A 24,847-nucleotide genomic window follows, 5' to 3' on the forward strand; every position below is an offset into this window, starting at 1 on the left:
AGGTGCGTTACATTGTCTATAAGGCTGGATCAACCGCGCCATGTCTTGTGACGTGCCAAGGCCCTATAGAGAGCCTTCCCAGCCCCAACGGCCCGCAATTCAAGTCACCGCCACCATCTTAAACGCGGTTCTCCATCCTTGGTTCGGTCAACAAGGAGAATGCATGGAGCGTGGTTGGCGATTGACTCGGCGGCTTTGCTGCACGAGGCAGAACTGTCTGTTGATCGAACCCGAGCGATGCCATCGTGGGGTTACATCGACTAGGTTGTTTGAGGTAGCTACTAGGTTTATCTGCAGCTTATCATACTGTAATATTGCACAACGCGGTTTTCTCGCCCAGAAGCTCTGGGTGCGCCAGTAAGACGCCGCCGGAATGTCCCGGACGGAGGCAGTTGTTTGGCAGTCTCTTCGTATCACTAATAAATATAACGGCGTTGTACGAGAACGGGGAAAGACCATTTGTTAAAGCCTTCTCGGCTTCCCCGGGGGACCGTGGACGATGGATCCTCAACTGGCATTTGGAATCCGTTGCCTACATTTAATGATGCCCTCTATCCAATCTAAACAACCGGTTTCCCCGTTCTATGCCATCTCATCCCTCACTCATGCTCTGGCCGCCGCCGCTTGGTGTCTGCCCCTAAATAGTCGATCGGGTTCCGGCAAAGCGGGCATGTATTGCGTCCGCTGTTTTGGAACCACTTGTACAGACAGACACGGTGGAAGGGGTGATTACATGTACCACACCGCTTGTCGGGCATTGTCTTGTCCTGTGCAATGATCGAGTAGCAAATCGCACACTCCTCCTGACCTTTCAAGGCGAGAGAGATGTTGCGTCGGAACGCCATCAGGCCGTCAACAAGGCTGCAGTTCTAGAGCAAGCCACCGTTAGCTACTATTGCCGTATTAGCATACAGATAAAACTTACACCAAACATTATCACGGCCTTAGTCGCTTTCAGCCATGATTTCCACTTGTCCTCGCTAACTGCAACCCTCTTGACGCTGACCACGTCAACAGGATCCAGAGGGTACGACTCTGGAACCCGGAGAGCGATTGTGGCTGCATCGTCATCGACCGGATACCCGGCTGTGACCTCCTTCGATGCCTTGCTAACCTTGACAATGATCTCTTGTGTATCGGCATCGCCAACCTCTTGTTTCGAGGACCACTCGACGACCTCGTCCAGCGCATCGGAGATGATCAGGGGTGAGAAAAACCTTTGCATCCAGGATTGGACCGTGATCTTGGTCTGGTTTGAAGGGCAGTCGAGATACCACATTTTAAACAAACCGGGAATATACTTCAGAGTGAGGTAGAAGAGGTGTATCAGGAGCCAATTCATGTCCCTTTCCGCGGGTTCAGTATCGCCGACATCGATCCTATAGGAGCGAATGTGCTCGGCAGTAAATCCTTCCTTGTCGAGGTCGAGTGCTCGTGCAAGCGCATGGCCGAGGACATCCACCAAGAATCGGAGGAGAGGCCCCAGGTGGTCGCCCCTCTTGAGGTTCTCTGTGTAGTCGCTACGGACCCTGAAGGACGCCTTGCTGTAGGCGTCAAAGACAAGATGCCACGCGAGAAGGTAGGAACGGATGGTGACTGGGAACTGTGACAAGTCTTCGTCGGAATAATTATCAGGGTCCGGCGCGTTCAGCAGGAGGGAGAGCAATTCATCCGGCAAATTGGCCGCTGCAAATGTCAACAAGTTTGCTGGTGACTCTGGGAAGTAGGGTGTTGTTTACCTTTTCGGTCCATCACAACCGCGACGTTGATTTCTTCCTGGGCAGCTGGCAGAGCGTGGTGGAGTAAGCCAAACGCTGCCCTCTGAATATCCCGTGATTCAGATGCGACCGACTCGTATATATCCCCGAGATCTGCGAGATGCGCGTGTGGGATCTTGCTCACAGCTCTAGCAAGAAGGGTGTCGACGAGCTGGCTGGGCAACGTCGCTGAAGCTTCGCGGGGGACGCTGAGAAGCGCAATGAGAGCCGCTGATTCAGCCTCGCTATGACTTGCCAGAGCATCATCCAGATCGTCATTGGCGTCATGCGCGGCATGGAGCGCCTGCATCAATTTTAAGGAAGCATGGACGTACGGCAACCGCTGGTTAACTTTGTCATCGGCAGCTCTGTTCCACAGCCAGATGCAAAACCCGATTGCTTTCTCCCAGTATGGCCCGTATGTATCCTTCACGCCGGGTAGAAGTCGGGCAATGGACTTGCAAGTTTCAGCAGCAAGCGGGCATCCCATCTCTTCCGGTGTGTCCGCCCACTTCGTCATCTGTTGCAGAGCAAGAACCTGTTTACGGGTCTCAACTGGTACCTGGCCTGACTCGTAGACATCCATGCAGAGATTCAACAGAACCAACGATACGAGGGTACGAGGAAGTTCTGGAGAAAACCCAGGTATCTCACTTATAAGGCGAGCACATAGAGTGGTGACGAGTTTCGAGGATCCAAGAGTGTCGCCAAAGCCGGTAAGGAAGGCAGCCGTGAGGAAAATGGTATCGGGAGCAACCCTCATGATTCCCAACCTGCCGAGCCACTCCTCTAACTTTAGAAGCGGTCCATTGGCCTTGACCAGAGCTTGGAGGAGAGAAGCCAGGGCCTTGGCCGTGTAAAACGCGCCTGGGCTTAGACCCCGAGCCTCCTGGATCATGAAGCTGGCGAGGCGTTCAATCAAGGAATCACCGGACATATCCCAGTCCCTCCAATTTCCAGCATCTGCAACAACGGTGGTGATGACCTCCGAGCTCAGCTCATTGAATTGCTGGATTTCGTCTTCGAATTCGGGACCGTCCGACCACAGGCCCGCGTTGTGCGCTTCAGACAGCTGGTCTCCAGCGACTACTTCTGTGACACACAGAAGATAGACGAGCTCCAATTGGAACTCTGGCGGTAGAGATGTGAGTGGAACTCCAGAAGACACTAATTTGGCAGTGAACAGAGCCATTCTAGCAGGAACAGATCGTCCGTTGCCGTCTCGCCGTGGCGATGGATCTTGCGCTTTTGGGTTTCCATGTACTAAAAAGTACGCACCCCCCATGCTACTCGTGAGTGAAAGAGAGGGGTTCGGAGGGCGTGCGAGAAAACAAGAAAGCTCAGTCATCCAGACAGTTGAACTGGGGAAGATGTCTTCGGCCGGCACACCGGAGCCCACAGCTGCGAGTGCTTGCTGTACTAATGTATTGATCCTGTTGACGGGTTAGTGATCCAGCCTGACGGGGGCTCGGAGGAGCGCGGAGTGTTGCATACTCAAGAGAGGAGGGACCCGCTTCGTTGAGATGATTCTCGATGATCCTGGCCGTTGGATTCTGAACTGTGGACTGCTGGTCGAGAAGCAGTCGCAAGTTCTTGGCCTTCTCAGCCATCTTCGATCCAGAGACCTCAGTCAGGGCGAGCAAATTGGTAATTAAATCCACATGCAGATCGTGGCTAGTTGGAAGCAAGTCGGGACGTTTCTGTAATAGTACCTCAAGAGCAGCGAGAGCCGAACTCGATGTTTCGTCCACGTCGAGACTTGCTATGATGTCGGCTGTAATGAGCCTCGTGGATTCTGCACTCAGAGCATCGAACGCAAGAGTGGCCTCAGAGAGGTCCTTGATCGAAGGGGAGCCTTCACCATGCATGAATTCCCGCCAGACCGACACAAGAAAACTTTGCAAAGACCCTAGTTTCTGTGCAAAGTCGGCAACGGTAGGGATTGCTATGAGCACCCTGATAGCTGACGTGGTCTGCACAGGGTCGGAAAGTTGAAGCCCCGTCTCGACGAGTGTTTTCCAGATCGTCTCAAAACGAGGTCCCTCGCCACCTGAGGCTGTGTTTAGGTCTGATACGAGGTACGGAAGTGATGGCGATGCGACGATAACCTGATATATCTCTGTCTCCTCGGCGGGGAAGAGCGATTCTAGCAGATCATTTTCAGCACAGAGCCGAGGGCAGTGCCTGAGGGCCGACTGGAGAACAGAGGCAGCTCCGAAGGGCTTGAAGTTCCTCCTAGCTAGCAGGTCTAGAACCCCCTGCAGAATTTCTGCGGAAGATTGAGCGAGCACCGCTCGTAATGATCCATCCTTTTCGCCGTTCTCGGATAGGATCTTGCTTGTCAGTGCAAACCAGCGCTCTCCTTCCGAAGCAACGGCGGTTTGTGACTGGCGATACCCATCGGAGACCTCTGGGAGAGAATTGGACATCCGAAGCAGGAAAGAACTTGTCAACCTTTGCCATTCCACTGTCACTGTGTCGTGAACTTTTGGGTCCGCATGGTTTGAGACTGCTTTCCAAGCTTTGGCGAGGAAATCAGGCCGTTGCGGCGAAGGCAGAGATAACTCAGGGGTTGGATGCAGATATTGCCTTGTGAGGGAAGAGAGGTTTTCATCGAGGAAACCTGCAGTCAGAGTTGTATGACCGAGAAAGAGCTCGAAAACCTGAGCGTAGGTTTGGAACGCATGGTGGCCACTCAGTCGAAGCTCGAGTCTGTCCGCAATCCCTTTTCGCATTGCCCCGAGAAATCCCGACAGAACCTCAGCCGAGACAGTCTTTTCGGGCAGAGTTTGGAGGAGTTGGTCTAAGGCCCGCCAATAATCTTCGCCCCCCCCTTGTGAGCCTTTTGAAACAAAGGACTCAAGCCACTGGAGCGGATGTTTCTTGGTGCCCCATACTTGTGGGAAGTGCCTAGTCAGACCTGTCAATACTCTAAGAAGATCAACTGTTGACCCTGCCTGAGTCTGCTTTAGGCCGTCCGCGATAAGGGCTCGTCCGACCTGCGGCAGGCGCTGCTCGAGGGCTTCGGGCTTGATTTCCAAGATAATTGTCAGGAACTGATAGAACGCCCGTCGCACGAAGGGATCCTCTGATTTGGACATGGTCCATAGCTCTTGTACGTCCAAATAGCGGAACAAGCCATCCTGGAGTGCAGCCAGATCACCCCTCCTTATTAGGTTTGAGACCAGGGACAGACTGGCGCCGACTACTCGGTAGTATTTTGCCTCGGAATCCTGCTTGGTGGTTGATCTCTCATCGCTGAGCGTGTCCGGCGTTTCTTTGATGGCCTCGATAGCAAACTCAAGTGCCCGGTTCTGCACTGCCTTCCAGAACGCTTCCTCTTTTTCTTTCGTCTGGAGAAATGATGACAACGCGTCCCTGGCAGCTCGCGACACACGCGTGTCTCTGTCGAACGTGCCAGCGAGCCATGGCCCGACAAAACCGGGGAGGCGTTTGGCGATGCGTTTCTTAGCCGTGTTGAGGAGGTGGAATAGTAACTGGTGGGAGAGCTCGCGGACTCGTGCGGAGTCATCGATCGAAAGTCGGGGATAGAGCTCGACGTAAGCGTCTATTACCGACTCATCCAGGGCCTGGGCGTCTGAAGGGAGGCTCTGTAGGTAGACCAGAATGTCCTGCAATGCCTTCTCTTTTGTTGCGCTTGCCTTTTTCGCCAGGTTCTTGAACGGCACCACCACCTCTTGGGGGATAGCGGAATAGTCGGGCGGGGGGGTTAGGTACGAGAGGGTCGTCGAAGACGTCGCGAAGCCGCCGAACCCGCTAAAGCCTCCGCCCTGCGGCGCTCTTGATTTGCCTGACAACATTATGGTGCCCTGCTGGTGTCTGGTTGAAGAAGGATGAAAAGATGTCGACAGGCCTATTTGGTTCTGTTATCCGCAGAGACAAAGTTCAGAGGCTGCGGGAGCTGGTCAGCATGTTTGCCATGGCCATAGAACAATCGCGACAGAAATTGGGCAGATTGCGAACCAGTTGCCACCATAGCGCCCCCAGGAGACCTGGCTGCATATGGGTTTGAGATGCTCCGCTACCTAGCGGAGAGTCGACGCGCGCAACTCGGGCGTTTCTTGAGGATCTCGCGTTGGATTGATCGTCTTTGCGACTGGTAATTTGGTGGGGTAGCTTGGCTTGGGGTTGTAAAAATACGGAACACGTGATGAGGGGCACACGAACGCCCATCGGCGTGACTCGAACGGCGAGGAGAGTTACCTTTTTCCGTTTTAGAAGCCGGAGCACTTTTGCTACAGTGATATTCTGTTTCGTGTCTATAACTCTTTTTTAAATTTCCCATTCTTAATTTTTTTTTTTTTTAAATTTTCTTTTTAAATTTTAATTCTTTTGGTTTGGTTTGGTTTGGTTACTTCGGGGACCCTGGAAATAACTTTACCACCTCAGTCTTTGCAACTCGGAAAACTTGTGTTTCCCAGCTACCTATGTTAGGTCCCTCGGAATCTTAGAATATTTGGGGTAGGTCAGAATTGGTGCTATTCCCATCACACGCTGGAACCAAAAAATATGAATGATGAAGTGCATTCAGAGCTCAGCCTCCTTGAGGATGGAAGGCTCGTGACGACCGGACAGTTCAATATGAGGCCTTCGGAACGGAGTCTCAAAACGGACAGTGCCAAGCGTCGATCTCACTAGTGGTGGGGGTTGGCCCGACTATGACGTAGTTTGTGGACCCTTCCCAGGGTCCCTACCGATGGACGATCAATCACAGCCAACAGCGACCAGCATGCTTCCAAACTTGCACACGCGCGCAGCGGTCTGCCCACTATCTTGTGTACAGTGTAGGTTTCCAATGCAGTACAGGTGAAGTCGAGGATCCTTCTGGCGCCGTGCTGCCTGTGTCCCACCCCTGGCCCCTTTTGCTTATTTGTTGCCTCGGCGATCCGCCCGCCCATGAAACACCCGCACCACGCCGGACTCCATTAATTCGCCTCACGGAGAGAAAACGGACCTCAAGTTTCACTGCCTAAACCCTCTCACGTGAATAGGGCAGATACTAGCGCACGAAATACTCCGTAAACGCAATAAGACAGCAAGTGAAAAGTATCCGGGCTGCGCCGTGCCGAGTCTCCGCCTGAATGTCAGGCTTATCTCACTACCCCGCATTAACGCCCTGGACGTCAGTGGCCCCCCGGTGAGGCAGGGTCCACCTGTCCTCAGGGCCGGCTTTGGCCGTGTTAGCCGTTTCCGACGAATCACAGCGGCGGGCGAACCAGAAGGACCCTGCCGGTTGGCCCAGGAGCGCAGCCGCCGGCTGCATTTGAAAGGAGATCGTCATCCATTGCACTCCCGCCTTTCGCTAGCACTTCCTGCTTGTCCATGACGATCTCTGGCAAACCGCAGCAATTATTACTCCTCCTGCTTGCCCCGGTTCTCCCGGTTCCGCACTGCCCCACGATCGCCTCACTTCTCATCCTCTCGAGTGCGGCAGCACTCGCATCCATGATACTAGGCCCGACCACCGGTGATCTTTATCAAGTAGGTCCCAAACAAATATCCGACGGTTCCGCCCTTTGCTGTGTGTCTGCTTCTCACGCGACATTCTTCCCGTTTTTGCTCTGCCTGCATTTCTCGTTCACCCGGACGCAGCCGTGACTGTCCAACTCCTGCTAACCCGGAGTACCCGTCAGGTAGCCATCGTGGCTAGTAGCATGTTACTGGAACCTCGAACCCGCCGCTCACCATGTCGTTGACTTCCGCCTCCACGCTCGTCCGGCGGGCCCGGCATTCAGGAGCCGCGCCTTCCGGATCCCTGGCCTCTCTCGGAGGCGCTCTTGTGGCTCGCCGCCACCACCGACAGCAATTGCGGGGCTTCCGCTTCGGTCGCTTGTGGTCGTCATATCTCGAGCAAGACTTCCACCGTGATGCCTGTCGTCATCGCAGCCTTCGCTACAAGTATGCTGAGACTCTCAGCCGCCGGCTGTCATGGGAAAAGCCATCCGTTGCCGAGAATGCCAAATCGGCGTTGAAGCAGATTGCTTACAATTACTGGAGTCCTGGTCGGAGGGGCATCCAGGCCGGAGAGCGGTACATGAACACGGATGCCTCGCCGAAAACTCCCGACAATCCGGAGGGCATCCGACCCGGCCAAAACATCGAAGACGCCGAGCGCGCGCCGCTAGAGCATCTCCTTTTCGGAAACAAGAGAGCGAAGAAAAACCGGCGGGCGGGTGCTGGCCAAGGCGCTCCCACCTCGCCTCTCGAGCAAGGGATCACTTCCTACACCATTGATCCTATTACGAACCGCAAGGTGCCCAAGAAGTCGACCGACAACTCCTACACGGCTTCGGGCCGAGGGGTTGAAATTCCAATCAGGACCTTCAAGCCCTACAGGTCCCAGTTCGCGCCCTTCAAAGCGCCTGAGGTCGAGGAAGAGCAGGCACCCGTCTTTTATGATGGCCCACCACCCGAGGCCGAGCTGAAGAAGTACGGTCAAGTCCAGATTGACGCCGAGCCCTGGGACTCGAAGACCAAGACCGCCGGCGAGCAAGGCAAGCGGTCAGACTCAAACTATGGTGCCCCGTCCAGTTCCGGCCTCCTAGACGCTCTGAAATGGGAACACAGGGAAGTGAGCTGGCACCAGAACGATATCATCGCATCAGCCTCCGGCGCATCGGCAATTGGGTTGTGGTCATCTCATTCCCATGCCGCCGAATATCCGGATCTGCACAAGTACCGCCCTGTGATGGAGAACGACGAGCGCATCTTTGACAAATCGCAAACGTACGACTACACGGACCTGGACAGGTATACTGCCGTCAGGTATCGCGAGCCCGATGGGAAGCTTCCGGAAGAGGAGCAAGTGCAAGAGTACAGGGATCTTGACAAGTACGGCGCCGTAAGAGCCCACGAACCGGATGGCAAGTACAAGATGCAGCCTGAGCCTCCATCGGATCCGCAGGAGTTGAACAAGTACGGCGCCGTCCGGTCTCACGAGCCCGATGGAAAGTACAAACGAGAGCCAGAACCACCGACAGACCCACAAGAGTTGAGCAAGTACGGCGCTGTTAGGTTTCGTGAGCCCGATGGCAGCTACAAGTTGGAGCCGGAAATTCCGGCGGATCCACAAGAGCTCAGCAAATACGGAGCTGTCCGATCTCATGAACCGGATGGCAAATACAAGTTGGAGCCGGAAAGTTCGGCGGGTCCACAAGAGCTCAGCAAATACGGAGCTGTCCGATCCCACGAGCCCGATGGCAAATACAAAGAGGAGGCGCCGCTCCAAAAGTACGATGATTTGGACAAGTACGGCGCGTTCCGCAGCCATGAGCCCGACGGCAGGTATGCTGCCTATTATGCCGAGCCCTTTCTTGATCCGGCAGAACTGGCCCATTACAGCAAACCTGTCATGAGCCATGAGCCGGACGGCAAGTACGCCGCCAACTACGTGGAACCCAGGCCCGATTCAGAGGAACTGGCCCAATACAGCAAACCCTTTCTGAGTCACGAGCCTGATGGCAAGTATGCTGCGTCGTATGCGGAGCCAAAACCGGACGAGGTGGAGCTCGGCAAGTACCAGGCATTCAGGAGTCATGAGCCCGACGGAAAATATGCGGCCAGTCACATAACGACGACGCCTGATCCCGATGACTTGGCAGGATATGGGCCATTTCGCAGTCACGAGCCGGATGGGAAGTATGCAGCAGAAGCAGCGTCGGCGAGCGAGGCTGCGGACCTAGGCAACCACGAGGCATTCAGTTACGAAGACTCGGAAGCAATCCCTCCCTACGAAGAGACCCAGCCGAGCAAGAATGCACCAGATCTTGAAGGCTACAAGGCAGTGCAGATCGACGAGCCACACAGGCCACAGCCAACCTTGGCTGAAGAAGGTTATACCGCAGAGTTGGGCAAGTACCAAGCGGTGAGGTGGAACGAGCCGGACGGCAAGCCTACCGATTTGAAAACCAGCAGTCGGGCTCTTTTTGACTACGACCTGAAGAGTGAGGCTTCGTTGGAGAAGACCCCATATCGGAAGATGGTGGAGGAGTTGATGGCTCGTTCGGCAACTGAGTCCGGTGTTGCCCATGAACTTCAGGCGTCAGGGAAGCGGGAGATTGAGGGGATTGCGGAACCGGCGCCTGAAGGGCACAAACCGCGTTCCACCCCAACAGACAAGGGGATGGAAGTGGATACAGCTCTACCGGTTCAGACGACCAAACCTGCCGAACCAAACCTCTACAAGATCCTCGTCTACGATCCCACGATGCAGTGTATCGAGGTTGCCGAGACCACCTCTGTCGTTCCTGACAGCTCATCCCCCTTGACCCCTGCCGAGGTCCTTCTCCGGATGTCCAATCCTGCGAGGTTTTTCCCTCACTTTGCGCCTCTGCAAGCGCAGGGATTCGAGATTGTTTCTGGTAGTGGGGACGTTCTCATCTTCCGGAAGGTCAGGGAAGCTGTGCCCCGGGCGCAGCAGCCGGAGGAGACCTCTTCCGTGACGACAGAGACGGTCACAACCCACACAGCTGTCAATCCAATCGATAAGACTGGCGGGCGATTGGACTACACCGTTGCTGCGAGCCGTTTTGCCAGCCCCACCGGGTTTGTCAACTACGATTTGCCGCCACCGGCCGCTGCCCCAACTGAGCGGTTCGAATCCGGCATTAACGTTCGTCGTGAGGAACCAGTGTTCAGCGGGAGGAAGACAGAATCGGGCAAGAGAGAGCACAGGAGCCTCCCGAAGCGAGCTGTAGTCGGAGCTGCTTGGTTGGCGGGCATCTCGTACTCGCTCGGAGTGGTGGGCGAGTACTTTAGGACCGGAGGCACGGATGGCAAAGGCCCCAAGGGTTTGTGAGGGGGTTTTGGTTTCTTGTTTTTTGTCATTGCTTTGGCGTTTATGCGCAGTCGGCGTATACGAGGCACCATCGGAGCATTTGTAGGGACATCATGGGCACGGAAATACCTAGGCTAGGCATTCTGGCTGTTTTACTCTCGTTTATACATCGCTTCCCGGATCGGATTGCGCGTGCAGGTGGACAAGTTGGTTTTGTGCTGGGCTGGTTAGTAAGCTAGGTTGGAGGTCCTTAGGAGCTGTTGAATGCAGCGAAGTTGTTACCAATTTCCTGCTGCTTTTGGACTCGGTGACTGCCAGACGAGCTGTGCCGCTGTTGGTGCCGGCCGGGAGGCATGTGAGGCACCGGCCGTTTCGACTGTGCCCGCGCCGCGAGGTGGTCGTAAAACATACGTGAACTCAACCGAGACACTGAGTAAGCTGCGTTGCCGGTCAAACACCCGAACATTCGGTCATGTCGTGGATAAATGATTGAAGTCAGACATTCTCATGTGACGGGCTGCTGCCATCTCCAACCACTACTCCTGTCATCCTCCTACAAGGGAAACAACACCGGCTTGCGGCCAGCCCTCCCCGTCCTACTGCCCTAGAACAAATGGAATTGTCATCGTCTCATCGTGTTGTCTGACACTGTTTTCCAATCTGTCCACCCAGTCCCGCATCATGATAAGAAAAGGAGTGCCACCGCGTCAATTCCCAGGCCTTTTCCCACAATGCTTCATGTCTTCGTTCATCATACAACCTGCTACCATCAACATCCACAGAAAACAACAATAGTAAGGAAAGAGATGGTGCAGAAAAGCCCAATTAATCTACAGAGAAGTCCACAAATTGGGAAAGAAAAGAAAAGAAGAGAGAAAAGAAAAGACAAGATAGAAGAAAATAAAAGATACAAGAAAATGCGCCGGCTGGCTGGCTGGCTGGCTGGCTGGCTGGTTTATTCAAGCCTTCCCCGCCTCGCTGAACCCCCCGCCCCCTTCGGCCTGCAGCTGCCTGCGGTGCAGCTCGTGCTTGTACTCCTGCGCGGACCAGCTCTGGCGCCGGTCCAGCGCCGGCTTCCACTCGCTCGTGTGCGACATGGCGCGCGCCGCCGTGTCGTCGGCTGCGTGGTGCGTGCCCTGGCCGCCGAGCAGCAAGGCGGAGAGGTCCGAGGGGTCGGAGACGGCGGAGGAGGGGTCCGTTTGCGTTTGGTCCTGCTGGATCGCGGCGGGGTTTGCCGGTTGAGCGGGTGCGTTGGAGGAGGAGGACATGGTGATGGAATGGATCGGTGCCTGGTGTTTTTTGGCTACCGTTGATGAAATTACTCCCACGTGCTTGAGGGGGTGAGGTTGGGTTTTGGGATGCTCGTGGTGGTGGTGGTGAGGTCAGGCGGAGGAAGATGGTCTGGGTTTTTAATAAATCCTGGAATGGTGATGTAAGGGAATAGCGAGGTTTGGAGGCCAATGTGAGCTTAATGCTTCTGGCCTGTGAGACACTGGCGATCTCAATTTCATTGTGCAGCAGCTGTTGCCACTGGGCTGCTGAGTGGACGAGCTTGTGTGGTGTGAAGTGCTGGGCCCGGTGCCGCTGGTTCGCAGAGCGGGGTCAATCGGTGGGCGCACTGGCGGGGTACTGTACTTCGTTACCATTATCGGCTTATCGGTATGCTCAAGGGTCGCACGGATCGAGCTCTGCCTCGTTCCGGCATTGAAGGCTTGCAGCCTCGGACGGATTGCATAGACACTTTCGTCCGTTTTATGGTGCAAGCATCGCACCAATGCAGCGTCGTCTAAGAGCGGCCTCGGCGCAACCACATCGCCACCCCACTTCAACCTGCCGCCGGTCGTCAGACTCGTCCTTCCTTGGGCCTGACGCGTTGCAGTCATGGTTTGGGCCATTGCTGGCTGAGCCTGCTCGCTCCTGCTGGGCTCCTCGGGCTGCGTGGAAGCCTCCAAAAGCCGCCGGTCTTCGGGCTTGCAGAGGTGGGGGACGACCTTGACATCCCGCCTAACGCGGTAGGGATATTTAGCCTCCCGAGCGCTGTAGCTGGGTCGTTGACTTTTTCGCCAAACGACTCCCGGATGGTACGACGTATGGACCGCGACGACTGGATCGACCGCGGTGAGTTTTGGTGATAGTTGAAGGACGGGCTTCTGAGCCATGATCTCTGGTGCATCCACGGTTTTGTTGCCAATTGCGCGTCGCCTTCGAGCTCGGCTGGGTTTGGCGTGCTGCCGAGCCGCGCTGGGATTCCAGCGTCTAGCTCAGATATGGGACTCAGGGCCATTGCTTTCCTCGTTGCCCAGTTCATGTTTGCTCCCCCACGTGGCCCTAAACCCGCCTCGCCGCCTTCCTTCGCACTCACGGGCGAGACTCCCTGTCTTCCTTTGCGTCGCCGGATGAGAAGGAATGCCGTCATCCAGACAAGGATTCCGGCGGCAACCGTTACGACGACGATAATCGCAATGCTCGCCCCGCGATCCAACGAGCCAATTCCTCCCGCGGCCTCTTCCTCGCCCCCTACGTTGCTCGAGAGCGGGTCGGCACTGGTTGTCGGATCTGCCGTCTCGAAGGTCACGTCGATCGTTCCGTCAAAGTTCGGCGTCGGAATCCGGCTTCCTGTGGTTGCCGTGGTTTCCTGACCCCCCGGCGAGGTAGATACCGTCTCCAGCAGACTCATTGTCGGCAGCGTCCGAACAGGGACGCTCGTGCTGGTGGCAGACGACATGGACGTCCGGCTGCTCTCCCGTGCTAGCGTTGTCCGGATGCGCTCGGCAGTGCTTGTCACTCGGGGGCTCTCCTCTGTCACCGCAAATCTCAAGCCTGGCGTTAGAGGGTGTGTCTCAAGAGCGGTGAGGTCGGCTTCCACCCATCGGATTTGCAGCGCTGGTCCAACTGTGACAAGAGCACCAGATGTTGTCGCCCGACGCGCAAAACCCCATACACCACCGCGAAAATCGGTCGTGTCTGTGGTGCACGTCAGTCCGCTCGGCACGCAGTACACTGCAGTCTCTCCGGGCGCGATGGCAGGGAATCCTTCGTTGGTCCTTGTCTTGGTCAAACCACAGCTGGGCCCGACGACAAACCCGTCAGGACAGATGGCCGGTGAGTAGAAGTGGAAGCCGGCTCCGGCGATGTTGCTCGACCAGGAGGGCGGATCGCACGACTCTGGACCTCTTCTTGGGAACGTCGGGTACTGGGAGAGCAACCGGGTAGTTGTCAGGAGCCAGGTAGTTGGGCATGGCGGCGTAAATACGGACGTTAGTGCAGCTAGCGGTGCCGTGCCGCCGTGGATTGCGGTTGGAGCTGACATTGAGCGGCGTTGGCAAACCCATGTCAACCAGTTTGACCTGCAAGTCAAAGACGATATACGATCGCCTGATCCCACCAGCTCCTGGAGATGGCTAGGATTTGCTTTTAAGGTATTGCACGGTACTGCCTTTGCGACAGGCGATCCAAGTCTCCGATCCCCCACCTTATCCCGCTGCTCATATCGGTGAGGCAAAGCATCATGCGCATATCACTTCGTCCAGGCTGCTGGGCCAAAGGCAGATCTCCTGCAAGCCCGTGTGCAGGATCCCACGGGCCGATCAAACCAGCAGGTACCTCTGTCCGAATATTCCCGTCTCGATTGGGAGCCTGCAGAGCCGGATGAAGGAACCATCTGCGGCACAGCGTATCACGACATCCACCCGTGCGAAAATAGCACCATATCAGCCCGCCCGCCCCGACCCCCACCTTGCAGTTGACAGGGGGAGACTCCACGAGACGGTGCTTCATCATGGCCAACACCAACAGCATCCAGCGCCATGAAAGTTCCCGGACTCACTGCGGCGGTAGCCGTATCACGGTTAGCCTTCATTCCCGCATCTTCTCTACACCATAAACACGCGTCCATGCGTCGGATGCCATACCTGCAACCAACCTCGGGGCACGTTTCGGATGACTGGCAGCTACCCCGCCTTTGAGCCGCGACTTACACTATCTACACTGCAATGTCGAGGATTCCGCCGCGCCCGGATGTCATCTGTGCAGGAGTTTCAGCCGCCACGTCCCCAGCCAACCGTGACGGCGAATTAAAAGCCTCAACGACACCTTGATTCTTGGACAGCTTTTCCCTTATTGAGGTTAGCGGGATGCGGTACCGGGTACTCGAGATCGCGGCTCAGCACCCGGTTGAGCTTGGCGGGTGCCTGACCCGTGGGCCCTGGTGGACCTTGAAGTCCCAGACAGCTATGAACCTAAGCGTGACACTTGACATCGACACGTCATGGGTCACAACGCAGAGCCTCGTTGAGCATTGATATAATGCCGCATGTTTCGCACTCCTGATCTAGATATACATACCGAGTTGTGCCAAACATGTGTACCAATGTCCCGGCCGTTGCGACATGCGTTGTCTCAGCTTCCCTTCCCGTCGTTAACGAATGAATCCGGATGGGCGTTTACCACATCATGTCTCTTTTAGAGATCCACCAGCAGGTAAATGGTAGCGACAGAATTCAAACCCGCCCATCTACGCAGCGGGACCTTTCTCCTCAGACTATGTATATCACCCCGCTGCGCCTAATTGGATGAGGCACGGCTGAGGCGCACACGCACTTTGCAGTTATCGACTTCCACGGATCCTGACCGAGCTCCAGTCATCACCAACACTGGGTTCAGTCAATCCAGTTGGTAGCAAATTTAGGATCATTTCAGCGGAATTCGCAACCACGATGGCGACAGCTGGAAGGTGACAGATACCAGACAAACCAACCCCATTATGTACCTGTCTCGACGTCAAGTCATGTTTGCACTCCGCAACACGATGCTTGGAGTATGCTCGAAGAGTTAGAATGAAGTATAGGCGTCTTCTACGTACATTACTTTGTCCTTCCGAGACGACCTTACGATGGCGAGCATCACTTGGACGGGCGAGGCTTGCTACCACAGAGATAACCCTAACCCTGACTTCTGACCGGCCCCGTGCCGAGATGCCTCGGCAGTACGGGCGGGGTGGAACTAGCATCTTAATTCGGACCTCACATCAGCTCGAGTTAAATTTTATCTCAGGCGTCGCTATTCATCCGCCGCTCTTCCATTTCATCGAGAATAGCCACCGCGATGGCCCCCAAACCTGGTCAGAAGACGGTCTTGATCACCGGGTACGTCTCCCGCATCGCAACACCGCACATTCAGGCTTTACTGACATCATCCGATACTAGGTGCACCCCCGGCGGCATCGGCCATGCGTTAGCTCTAGAGTTCCACGCCAAGGGTATTTCACCGCGTAAATGTCACGCGTCAAGTCAACGATACTAACAACCCGCTAGGTGTTCATGTCATCGCGACGGCCCGCAACCCGGCTGTCCTCAAGGAGATGGCCGACATGGGCATGACGGCCCTCGCCCTCGATGTCACCAAGGCGGACAGCATCAAGACCTGTCACGACGAGGTGTCCGATATTACCGGCGGCAAGCTCGACATTCTTGTCAACAACGCGTATGTTCCCTCCCTCCCTCTACTACTCCTGTCCGCTCTACTACTCAACGAAACTAACCGCTTTAACCCCCCTCACCCCAGCGGCCGCACCCACACGCACCCGGCCACCGACATCGACATGGACGACGTGCGCGAGACTTTTGAGACCAACGTCTTCGGCGTCATGGCCATGTGCGCGGCCTTCTCGGACCTGCTCATCGCGGCGCGGGGATTGATCGTCAACATCGCGTCGCTGGCGGCCGTGACGCCGTACGTGTTCGGGTCCGTCTACTGCGCCACCAAGGGCGCCGTCGCGTCGTACTCGCGCACGCTGCGCCTCGAGCTCAAGCCCTTTGGCGTGCGCGTCATGGTGGCCATGACGGGCACGGTGCGCTCGCAGATCGCCAGCAAGACCCACCGCACCCTCCCGCCCGGCAGCATCTACGAGCGCGTGCGCGGCCTCTTCGAGAAGCGCCTGACCTTCTCCCAGAACAACGCCACCGTGGACACGGCCGAGTATGCGAGGAAGCTGGTCGCCAAGGCGCTCGCGCCGGAGACGCCGCTGCTGCTGAGGGCGTGGTTTGGGAGGCCGGATTGGTTCTGGGCTGGGGGCATGGCTGGGTTGGCGTGGCTCTCCCACTGCCTTGGCGAGTGGGTGTTGGATATTGCGCTGTATCGGATGATTGGGATGCCAACGCTGGAAAAGGTGTTGAAGGAGGAGGAGAGGCAGAAGAAGCTGAAGTGAAGTGTTTCGTCTGTAAAGTACGATGGAAAACGTGGCAAGGTGATTTCATATAGTAGCCGCCATCTCTGATAATCTTTAGTTCAAGTTATACCGATAGCTGCCCCCGATGTGCTTTAGCAACTGACCACGATTCGCTACCTCGGGGAAATCGTTAGACCACGTCGTTTCCATGCGTCTCTTCAACCCAGAGGCAGAAAGATTGAACAGCACTACCATTTACTATTCAGGTTACTCTCGTCCTTGCCATTTGTCTTGTCCTAATCTTTTCGAAACGTGTAATAGCCACCGTATCAGAACCGAATACCGGCTCCTTTGTTTGTTGACAATGCATTTATACTGGCAGGTCTCATATGCAAGCATTCTTAGTAACTTCCAGCCAATCCTTTATTTTACCCGTCTACGTCTCGTTGGCCTGCGAGGCTTTGTGATGAGGTCCACTCGACTTGCAGCAAACGTGGACCATTCTTTGTTTAAATTTACCAAAACGGCAGTTACTTAACGTGTAAGCCACTGGGGCTCCCCATAAATGCCTGCCAAAGCTCTCGACTACTGCTGGTACCCGAAGCCATCATACAATACGCAAAGCACAAGGTCATTCACTTCGAGATACCTGATCTTTAATAGAGTGAACAAGTGTCCCTCGCTGAAATGTCTATTGCTCCGGCTTGGCAGGTATCGAAGGGGGTTGCTGAGAGCATGGCCCCTCTCCTGCAATCGATTGAGACAGACTTGAAGATGCTCGAAGGTTACCGCGATGACCCAGACTTGATGAGAGCAGAAGCACGAATCCTAGTGGTGCGGCAACTGCTCGAACAGCATATTCATGGCCTGAGCCTGGGCGCGGGCAGGTGGGAAGCGATTGGAAACCTAGTCGGCAACACAAAGATGGCTAGCACGCTCGTTAGAGGGTGGACAGTCTCCGGCAGATATCTTCGATAATCCAGAATGTCAAGGCACGAAAAAACAGGCAGGAGAATCCAGGCGGCCAAACTAGCACCGCTTTGGTTCTGGCCAGTGATGTGAGGCGAAACGCTCCATTCACTTCGGACGAGGTTCGGGAACTTCTCGGGCACATCGACGTGGTTAGCAAAAGTGTCAATATTCTTGGCGTTCGCGGGTTTTCTCTAAAATAAGCGTTGCGAAAGAGCTGCTAAGCCAAGCTAATAGACGGTTGTAGCTTTGGATCGGTTAGTGGCCCCAGGGGGTCTGGAATGACGGCCAGATTTATAGTTGGAGATCAAGTAACTACTCAATCTGCGGCGTTTTGGGTTTTATGATCGTTAATGTCGATATACATTATAGTGGTGGATACTGCGTCTCTAATACATTCAAATTATTATCGTGTTAGTGAATAATGATCAAAATGGGTCCTATGGTTTTATGGTGGTATTAGCCTGCCTCCGGACCTTTGAGTGAGGATCAATGTTTGCTTGTTTCTAACATAACGTGTCCAAAGCCTGCAATTGCCGGAAATACGGGATGAGTAAGGCAGGTTCTCCTAACCCTGACTAGTTTGCACTGATTAGTACCTTACCTCATTCTGTGCTTCTACCCGCCCTCTGCTAAATTTCATTCGTTTTTTCAGGCCTTCCTGCCAGAAAGCCTCACCGTCAAACCCGAGTTGTACATTACGCCGCCTGCAACAATCGGACGTCCCTCAGATACCAGTTCCATATCAAACCGCCTCAAGATCTAAGCCCAGTTGATCAGTCCAAGAGTACAATCAGCACCGACGCAACCCTCGAAAAACGCACTCACCTCAGGCAGAAGCTTATACAACTCCATCACGGCGATGTCCTTGCCCAGACAGACCCTCGGCCCCATCCCAAACACAAAACTGCACGACTCAAACTCGGCCGTCTTCTCCTCGCTCTCCAGCCAGCGCTCGGGCCGGTAAGCCTCTGGGTCGGGGGCGTACAGCTCCGGGTCGCGCATGACGACCCACGCCTGGGTCGTGATCTCCGTGCCCTCGGGGACGAAGACCCCGCCGACCCTGGCCCCTCCCTCGGGCACCAGCCGGGAGAAGAGGTTGGTGGCGGGGGGGTTGAGGCGCATGCTTTCCTTGATGCAGGCCACGAAGTAGGGGAGGTAGGCGCGGGTCTCCTCGTACTGGACGGGGGAGGAGAGCCGGCCGGCGGCCTCGGCGGCGGCGATTTCCGAGCGGACCCGGGCCAGGCAAGAGGGGTGGGTCAGCAGGAAGCGGAGCGTACTGCCGAGCGCGGTGCCCGTGGTGTCGGCGCCGGCTTGGATCAGGAGGGTGATGTGGGCGCGTTTCTGGACCGGGCTGAGCGGTTGGGATTGGATGCGCGCTTCGAGGGCGCTAAATATTTTTTTTCACCGGCGGGTGGCGGGTGTTAGCACTACTTACTAGGTACTAAGTGCAGTGGTAGATAGCGGATAGGGAAGGGGGGTTTATCAAGGAAACTGACTATTGTAGGAAATCGGGCTTGTCCTGGGTGAAGCCTTGTTCATCGATGAGCTTCTCTCGTCGGGCAACTTGCTCGTCAGCTTGGGCGATGAGATAACCCATTCCGGACGCGTCGCTCATTTTTGGGAGGATATGCGGGGCCAGTAGGGGAGACTTGAGGATTGTGTCCCGGAACCACCGAAAGCGCCCTGCAAAACCGAATAGGTTGAGCCCGTCGCGCCAGCTCTCCAAGAGGTGTCGCTCGTCGCGGCTGTTCTTGACAAAACCCCAGGGCTCGGAGAAGGAGACCATGGTCATCACGTCGGCGGCGAACTGGGCGACTTTGTCTGATATGTCGACTGTTTCACCACGCTCGGAAAACTCCATCATCCTCTTGCTGAAAAGCTCGATCAACCCGTCGATTCGAGGCTCCCATACGTTTTTGAGTACTCCAAACGACCACTGTATGCCTGAGGGTCAGTAGCCCATTCATCATGAGCAAATATCATCATGGGATAGCCCACCTGCGGTCCACCCAAGGCCTTCCTCAGAATCCTGTGCTCATTACCGTCGAGTGTCGAAAACAGATGCGGCGGGCCTAGCACACCAGTCCCATATAGCGGTCCCTTGGTGTTGAGCTGTGCCTTGCAGTAGATATCCTTCAGAGTCGATGATCTCGGGAAAAGGAGCAGATTGGGAGATATCCGGATTGGATTGTCGCCAGCTTGTAGCGGGGTTAGCAACAGATGTCCGGTCGATTGGATGTGCGAGAGCGCGCCATACCTCCATACTTCTTCGCGAGCCCCATCATCCACTCTGGCTCTCGACGGAGTAGCGACACAATCGCGCCAGACAATGAGAACGATGCCGCGTACCAAGGGCCGGGAAATCTAGCCAAAGGATGAAAATACAGGTTGTAGATAATGCGCAGTACCAAAGCTGAGGCGATTGCCACAATGGCCAGCACGAGGACCGATAACAATTCCATCATGATTTCACCTATGATCGGAAGCAGCAGACCTGTAATTATCTCGGGTACTACCAGTACCAACATGGGCGCTTCTGCGAAAGATCATATATCCATGTTCAAGGGGTGCCGCGGTCTGCTGCCTCTTGACACAATCCGATCCCTCAGAATACCATGTGCTTCCAATGCATGAAGCATGCAATAGAACTTGGTCTCCCATGTTGCACTACACGGAGCTATGCCGTTTGTGGTCAATGAACCAATAGCTTTGTGGAGATACAATCTGAATGAGGGTCACATCAGACCCGGGTCGGCAGAGCAGAACCATGTATAAGTATCCTCAACTCTGTGTTAAGAAAGCGGGGGAATCGCTACTGAGCTGCAAGTCTGCAGATCAGTCGGACATCCCAATATTAGTGTGACAACCTACATTTTACGCTCCATGCAAACCCCCACGTTACCGGAATTGATAACAAAAGAAATACAACAGAAGGGAATGTGAGTTTTAGTCTCAGCCAGCACCAAAATCGGTTAAACCCGCACGACCGCCTCTCCCGGCCTAACCTCCCATTCGCGTGGCCTTGCAGAAGTGCTTCCAGAACTCGGACTTAAGCCAAGGACTCGACCTCTCTCCTGCCAAGGACGAGGTTCCTAGAGAAGCCAAGCAGGCGTAACACAGCGTTCCGCAAATGCGCTTTGAGGGGTGTCGACCCCGCAAAGACGACATTGTGGACGAGCTTGCTCTTCTTGGCCATTCCGAACCCGGACTCGAGCATCCCGACGGTATACTGATCAAGCGCCCGTTTCAGCTCGTCTCCGTCCCGTGGCGCGGTCAGCTTTCCAAGGTGCTCCGCGAGAGCGATGGCGTCGGCAATGGCCGACGTGGCGCCTTTGCCCAAGTACGGTGTCATGTTGTAGAGTTTTGTTCGGACGAGTTTAGCGGGGTCGCTGACGGATTCTTCGGCAGAGCACCAACCTGTGAGCAGCATCCCCGAGGAGTACGATGTTATCCGAGCTCCAAGGCTTGAGCGGGCGCTGAGATTTCAGGTTCGCGACGTAGACCGTCTCCGGGATGGTATGGCGATCAGCGAGCGGAAAAGGGGATGCCAGCGTCTCGTGCGCGCAAGCCAGAACTCCTTGAGCTTTGCCGGGCTCATGTCTTCGGGCTTTGCTCCGTGCTTGACGTAGTCCTCGGTGGGGCACCCCAGTCCGCACATGAGATACGAGTGCTCGGGATCGATGGATTCGAGGTTAAACGGGGTGTATGGCGTGGCCCGATCCTTGAAGTACGATACGACCATAGAGCTCCGTGGCGCCATAACCTTGGGGCGGCTAATTTAGCATGCCGTCGATATGGCCCAATACAGCTGGCTGTCTTGACTCACCATGCAACCGGTGCCGAAGGGCATCATCAGCTCCGTCTCGGGCGTGAGGGGCATTTTGAAATAGAGCACTGTGATACCGAGACTGTCCCTCTTGGGATCAGGAAGCAGTTGCTTTCTGATCTTGCTCCCCGCGCCATCAGCCCCGACGACGAGGTTGTACGCAACAATGTTGCCGTCGCTGAGTTTGACATACACTTCTCGGCCTCGTTGTTCGTAGCCCTGGAACTCGGTTTCCCACTTGACTATGTCATCGAGGCCACGGAGTAGAGCGGTTCTCAACTTCCACCGGGAGACTGAGCTTGCCTCGCGGAATTCCTTCGGCGTGAGGCTCAGCTTTACGCCGCCTTTTTGGTCCAGGAGGGCAATGCTTTGTCCTTTCGAGGGTGTGGTGCCAACTGCCTTTTCAAGATATGGCATCACTTCTTCGGGTAGGCGCTGGCGAAGCGTTGCGAGCATTTCCCGCGAGAGCAGGATACGGAACCCGGTCAAGGAGCTGGCTGCTTCCTGTCTGGTTCCCCGCTCGTATACCGTGACACTGAGCCGGGGGTTTTGCTTCAAGAGCTGGGCCAAAGTGAGCCCCCCGATGCCAGCACCGATAATGGCGATGCGAAGAGGGACTGGCCCCTTCTCATCCTGGCCGTGGGTGCTTTCCATGCTCAGTGCGGATGTACAACGTGCCTGTAATGATGGAAAGAAAAGTGGCGGCGTTTCATGTCTCTGTCAATCTTCTTCAACGCGTCTCGGGAAAAGGTCCGCCTTACTCCGGATCCGGCGGTAGTTATGGCTGTGGTGCCTGTTGCACCCGGACATACCTGGAAGGATGAAGCAAAGCTTCGCAACGCGAGCATGGTGCGATCCGGGCAGAGTACGTACCTGTACAGGGGGTATACATGCACAAGCAGGGCTTGGGGAATGTGGATCCTGTTGCGCTGTGTACGGCACGATGCCGTGGCGTCCCACGGGCTCGCGTGTTGTGGATGGCCTGATATTAGCCGATGTCATCTATTATACGCCGCAACCCGACAGAAGGATCATTCTCAATACAACGATGGAAATCTAGACGAATTCCGCCGACCCGAGCAAGGCCGGAGATAGTTAGCTCCGGTACCATCATATGCTATCACCTTATTTTGTTGCAATTCTTGCCAGCCACAGAAGAATCCGAGTCCACAGCTCACCTTGCCTTGTCCATCTGATCCGAAGACCTAATGGCAAAAAATGAGTTGTCTGACGTTGCCCAGAGTGCGGGTTCCTCCAGCGAGGAAAGCCAAGCTCGGGCACCTGGGACGATGGGAGGCGTTCGGCTTGGCTTGATCGTCTCTGGGTACGTGCTGTGTGGATAACCGCCTCGCTGGTTTGGGCCAAGACGCTGCCTCCATCGCACCGCAACACTGCTAATACTTCCAAGGCTTTGGCTTTCACTGTTCCTATGTGCACTAGAGACAACAATCGTCAGCACATCGCTCGTGCACATCTCCAACGACCTTGAGGAATTCGGTGATTCCGGTTGGATTGTCGTCGCATATCTCTTGACATACAATGGTAAGAATTGGATACTACTGCTTTCCCTCCTTCAGCAACTCTTCCTTGTCCATTTGAGTCCAGGAAACTGACCATTCTGCAACCCCCCTAGCATTCATCCTCATCTGGTCCAAACTTAGCGATACGTTTGGCACCAAATGGCTTCTATTGCTGGCAAATGCAATCTTTTGCGTTTTCTCGATTGCTTGCGCGGTAGCTCAGACAATGCTCCAGCTGTATATGCACCTCTACCGCGCATCATTCCGAGTTGCTGACGAGCTCGAGCAGCATCGTCTTCCGCGCGCTTCAAGGGGTTGGCGGCTCTGGCCTGTACTCCCTTGTTTTTGTCATCCTGGCGCAGATTGTGCCAATGGACAAGTTAGGGATGTGCACCGGCATTCTAAGCTCCTGCTTCGCCCTTGCAAGCTTGCTCGGACCCATACTCGGCGGTGTCATCTCGGATAACACGACGTGGAGGGTGAGACTTCCGCACCCCCGCTTGAGCATGATGCAGTACTAGTAGCTAACCTAAGTCAGTGGATATTTTGGCTAAAGTAAGTCTGAGTGGAAACTTTGCACTTTGATCTGTACAGGACTGCTCACACTTGTATCTACTACTAGTGTTCCCGGAGCTGCTGTGGCGGTCCTCATTCTCTACATTTTCATGGAGAGCCCGAAGTCCAGCCAGGAGATACGACGCTCACTCAAAACCATGGATGTGCTCGGCGCACTTCTCTCTCTAGCCTGGGCTATACCTCTGATCTTCGCCTTGCAGGAAGGCGGGCGGACATACCCATGGAATGGCGGTGTGATTATCGGGACACTGGTCGCCGGGATTGGGATGCTGCTAGTCTTCGCCGCTTGGCAGGTCTGGACTTACCGACGAGGCACCATCGACAGCCTGCTCCCCGTGGGCCTGTTCAAGCGTCCCAAGGTGGCGCTCGTATTCGGGTACGTACTATACCGGAACCCACTGAATCAAGCTATGGGCTGATGACGCTGGGAAATAGGAGTATCCTCCTGCTTGGATTCAATTTTTACGTCTCCATTATCCAAATCCCACAACGTTTCCAATTCGTGAATTACGAAACGGCGACACGCGCTGGCATTCTCCTTCTTCCCGCGACCCTTGCCTCTCCGGTCATGTCGGTAGTGGCCGGCGCCCTGGCCAACAAGCATCGACTATCCGCGCCCGCCATCCACCTTGTAGGGGCCTGCCTTAACATGGTGGGGGTTACCCTCATGAGCACCCTTTCCGTCGGAATTAGCGTGCCCAATGCTCAGTTCGGCTACCAGGTCATCATGGGAACGGGCTTTGGGTTCGTAATGCCCTCCCTAATGTATCTCATTAAAGTTGAAGTCGAGGACAGGGACCTTGCTGGAGCCATGGGCGTTACTAACATGGGACGGACACTGGGCGGGTGTATTGGATTGGCCATTGGCGGATCGCTCTTTCGCGACCGGCTTGATCAAGATCTACCCAAGCTGCTGGACGAAGGGCAGCTCGAGGCCTTGATGACAAACTCGGCCCAGGTGGTCAGCGGACTGTCAATGGCGCAGCGGGAAAGGCTCAGTGAGATATTCGGAGAAGCGTTCAACCTCCAATTCAGGGGTATGATTGCGTTCGCCGCTCTCTCCGTCTGTTTGGCAGGGTGGATGTTATATCTCTATCTGAGACGCACCAGGGGAGGCCAGGATGTGGATGCAGCACCGGAAGCAGCAACAGCAGAAAGTTAGACGCTGATTCGGTATAATCCGAATCGTCCCCTCAATCAGATGATATAAGTCGCCGAAACGGATCCATGGAC

At 55.3% G+C, this 24,847-nt stretch overlaps 9 protein-coding genes across 9 annotated transcripts; 3 read left to right on the forward strand and 6 right to left on the reverse strand.

Annotated features, from left to right (window-relative positions):
- Positions 1-599: 599 nt before the first annotated feature.
- MFIFM68171_09901 (E3 ubiquitin-protein ligase listerin) lies at positions 600-5,578 on the reverse strand (the record flags this gene model as incomplete). The annotated part of the gene is made up of 4 exons (XM_071065320.1): positions 600-869; positions 926-1,686; positions 1,740-3,190; positions 3,252-5,578. 4 exons carry the CDS (start codon positions 5,576-5,578, stop codon positions 600-602), a joined length of 4,809 nt encoding a protein of 1,602 aa, XP_070921421.1.
- Positions 5,579-7,464: 1,886 nt separating this feature from the next.
- On the forward strand, positions 7,465-10,575 carry MFIFM68171_09902 (Serine-threonine rich protein; the record flags this gene model as incomplete). The annotated part of the gene is made up of 1 exon (XM_071065321.1): positions 7,465-10,575. The coding sequence occupies one exon, from the start codon at positions 7,465-7,467 to the stop codon at positions 10,573-10,575; it is 3,111 nt and encodes a 1,036-aa protein (XP_070921422.1).
- A 938-nt stretch (positions 10,576-11,513) lies between these two features.
- Positions 11,514-11,822, reverse strand: MFIFM68171_09903 (uncharacterized protein; the record flags this gene model as incomplete). The annotated part of the gene is made up of 1 exon (XM_071065322.1): positions 11,514-11,822. One exon carries the CDS (start codon positions 11,820-11,822, stop codon positions 11,514-11,516), a length of 309 nt encoding a protein of 102 aa, XP_070921423.1.
- Positions 11,823-12,433: 611 nt separating this feature from the next.
- On the reverse strand, positions 12,434-13,864 carry MFIFM68171_09904 (Mid2 domain-containing protein; the record flags this gene model as incomplete). Its single annotated transcript, XM_071065323.1, has 1 exon — positions 12,434-13,864. One exon carries the CDS (start codon positions 13,862-13,864, stop codon positions 12,434-12,436), a length of 1,431 nt encoding a protein of 476 aa, XP_070921424.1.
- Positions 13,865-15,657: 1,793 nt separating this feature from the next.
- Positions 15,658-16,759, forward strand: AYR1_3 (NADPH-dependent 1-acyl dihydroxyacetone phosphate reductase; the record flags this gene model as incomplete). The annotated part of the gene is made up of 4 exons (XM_071065324.1): positions 15,658-15,698; positions 15,759-15,811; positions 15,867-16,035; positions 16,117-16,759. The coding sequence occupies 4 exons, from the start codon at positions 15,658-15,660 to the stop codon at positions 16,757-16,759; spliced, it is 906 nt and encodes a 301-aa protein (XP_070921425.1).
- Positions 16,760-18,340: 1,581 nt separating this feature from the next.
- MFIFM68171_09906 (Pisatin demethylase) lies at positions 18,341-20,154 on the reverse strand (the record flags this gene model as incomplete). The annotated part of the gene is made up of 5 exons (XM_071065325.1): positions 18,341-18,451; positions 18,518-19,079; positions 19,189-19,628; positions 19,691-19,890; positions 19,950-20,154. 5 exons carry the CDS (start codon positions 20,152-20,154, stop codon positions 18,341-18,343), a joined length of 1,518 nt encoding a protein of 505 aa, XP_070921426.1.
- Positions 20,155-20,741: 587 nt separating this feature from the next.
- On the reverse strand, positions 20,742-21,044 carry MFIFM68171_09907 (uncharacterized protein; the record flags this gene model as incomplete). The annotated part of the gene is made up of 1 exon (XM_071065326.1): positions 20,742-21,044. One exon carries the CDS (start codon positions 21,042-21,044, stop codon positions 20,742-20,744), a length of 303 nt encoding a protein of 100 aa, XP_070921427.1.
- Positions 21,045-21,176: 132 nt separating this feature from the next.
- On the reverse strand, positions 21,177-22,172 carry MFIFM68171_09908 (6-hydroxynicotinate 3-monooxygenase; the record flags this gene model as incomplete). Its single annotated transcript, XM_071065327.1, has 2 exons — positions 21,177-21,455; positions 21,519-22,172. 2 exons carry the CDS (start codon positions 22,170-22,172, stop codon positions 21,177-21,179), a joined length of 933 nt encoding a protein of 310 aa, XP_070921428.1.
- Positions 22,173-22,807: 635 nt separating this feature from the next.
- On the forward strand, positions 22,808-24,776 carry MFIFM68171_09909 (Vacuolar basic amino acid transporter 5; the record flags this gene model as incomplete). Its single annotated transcript, XM_071065328.1, has 7 exons — positions 22,808-22,842; positions 22,927-23,060; positions 23,152-23,275; positions 23,328-23,517; positions 23,577-23,593; positions 23,661-23,990; positions 24,050-24,776. 7 exons carry the CDS (start codon positions 22,808-22,810, stop codon positions 24,774-24,776), a joined length of 1,557 nt encoding a protein of 518 aa, XP_070921429.1.
- Positions 24,777-24,847: the final 71 nt, after the last annotated feature.

Source organism: Madurella fahalii (assembly GCF_045866475.1).
Source record: "Madurella fahalii IFM 68171 DNA, scaffold_5, whole genome shotgun sequence".
NCBI lineage: Eukaryota > Fungi > Ascomycota > Sordariomycetes > Sordariales > Madurella > Madurella fahalii.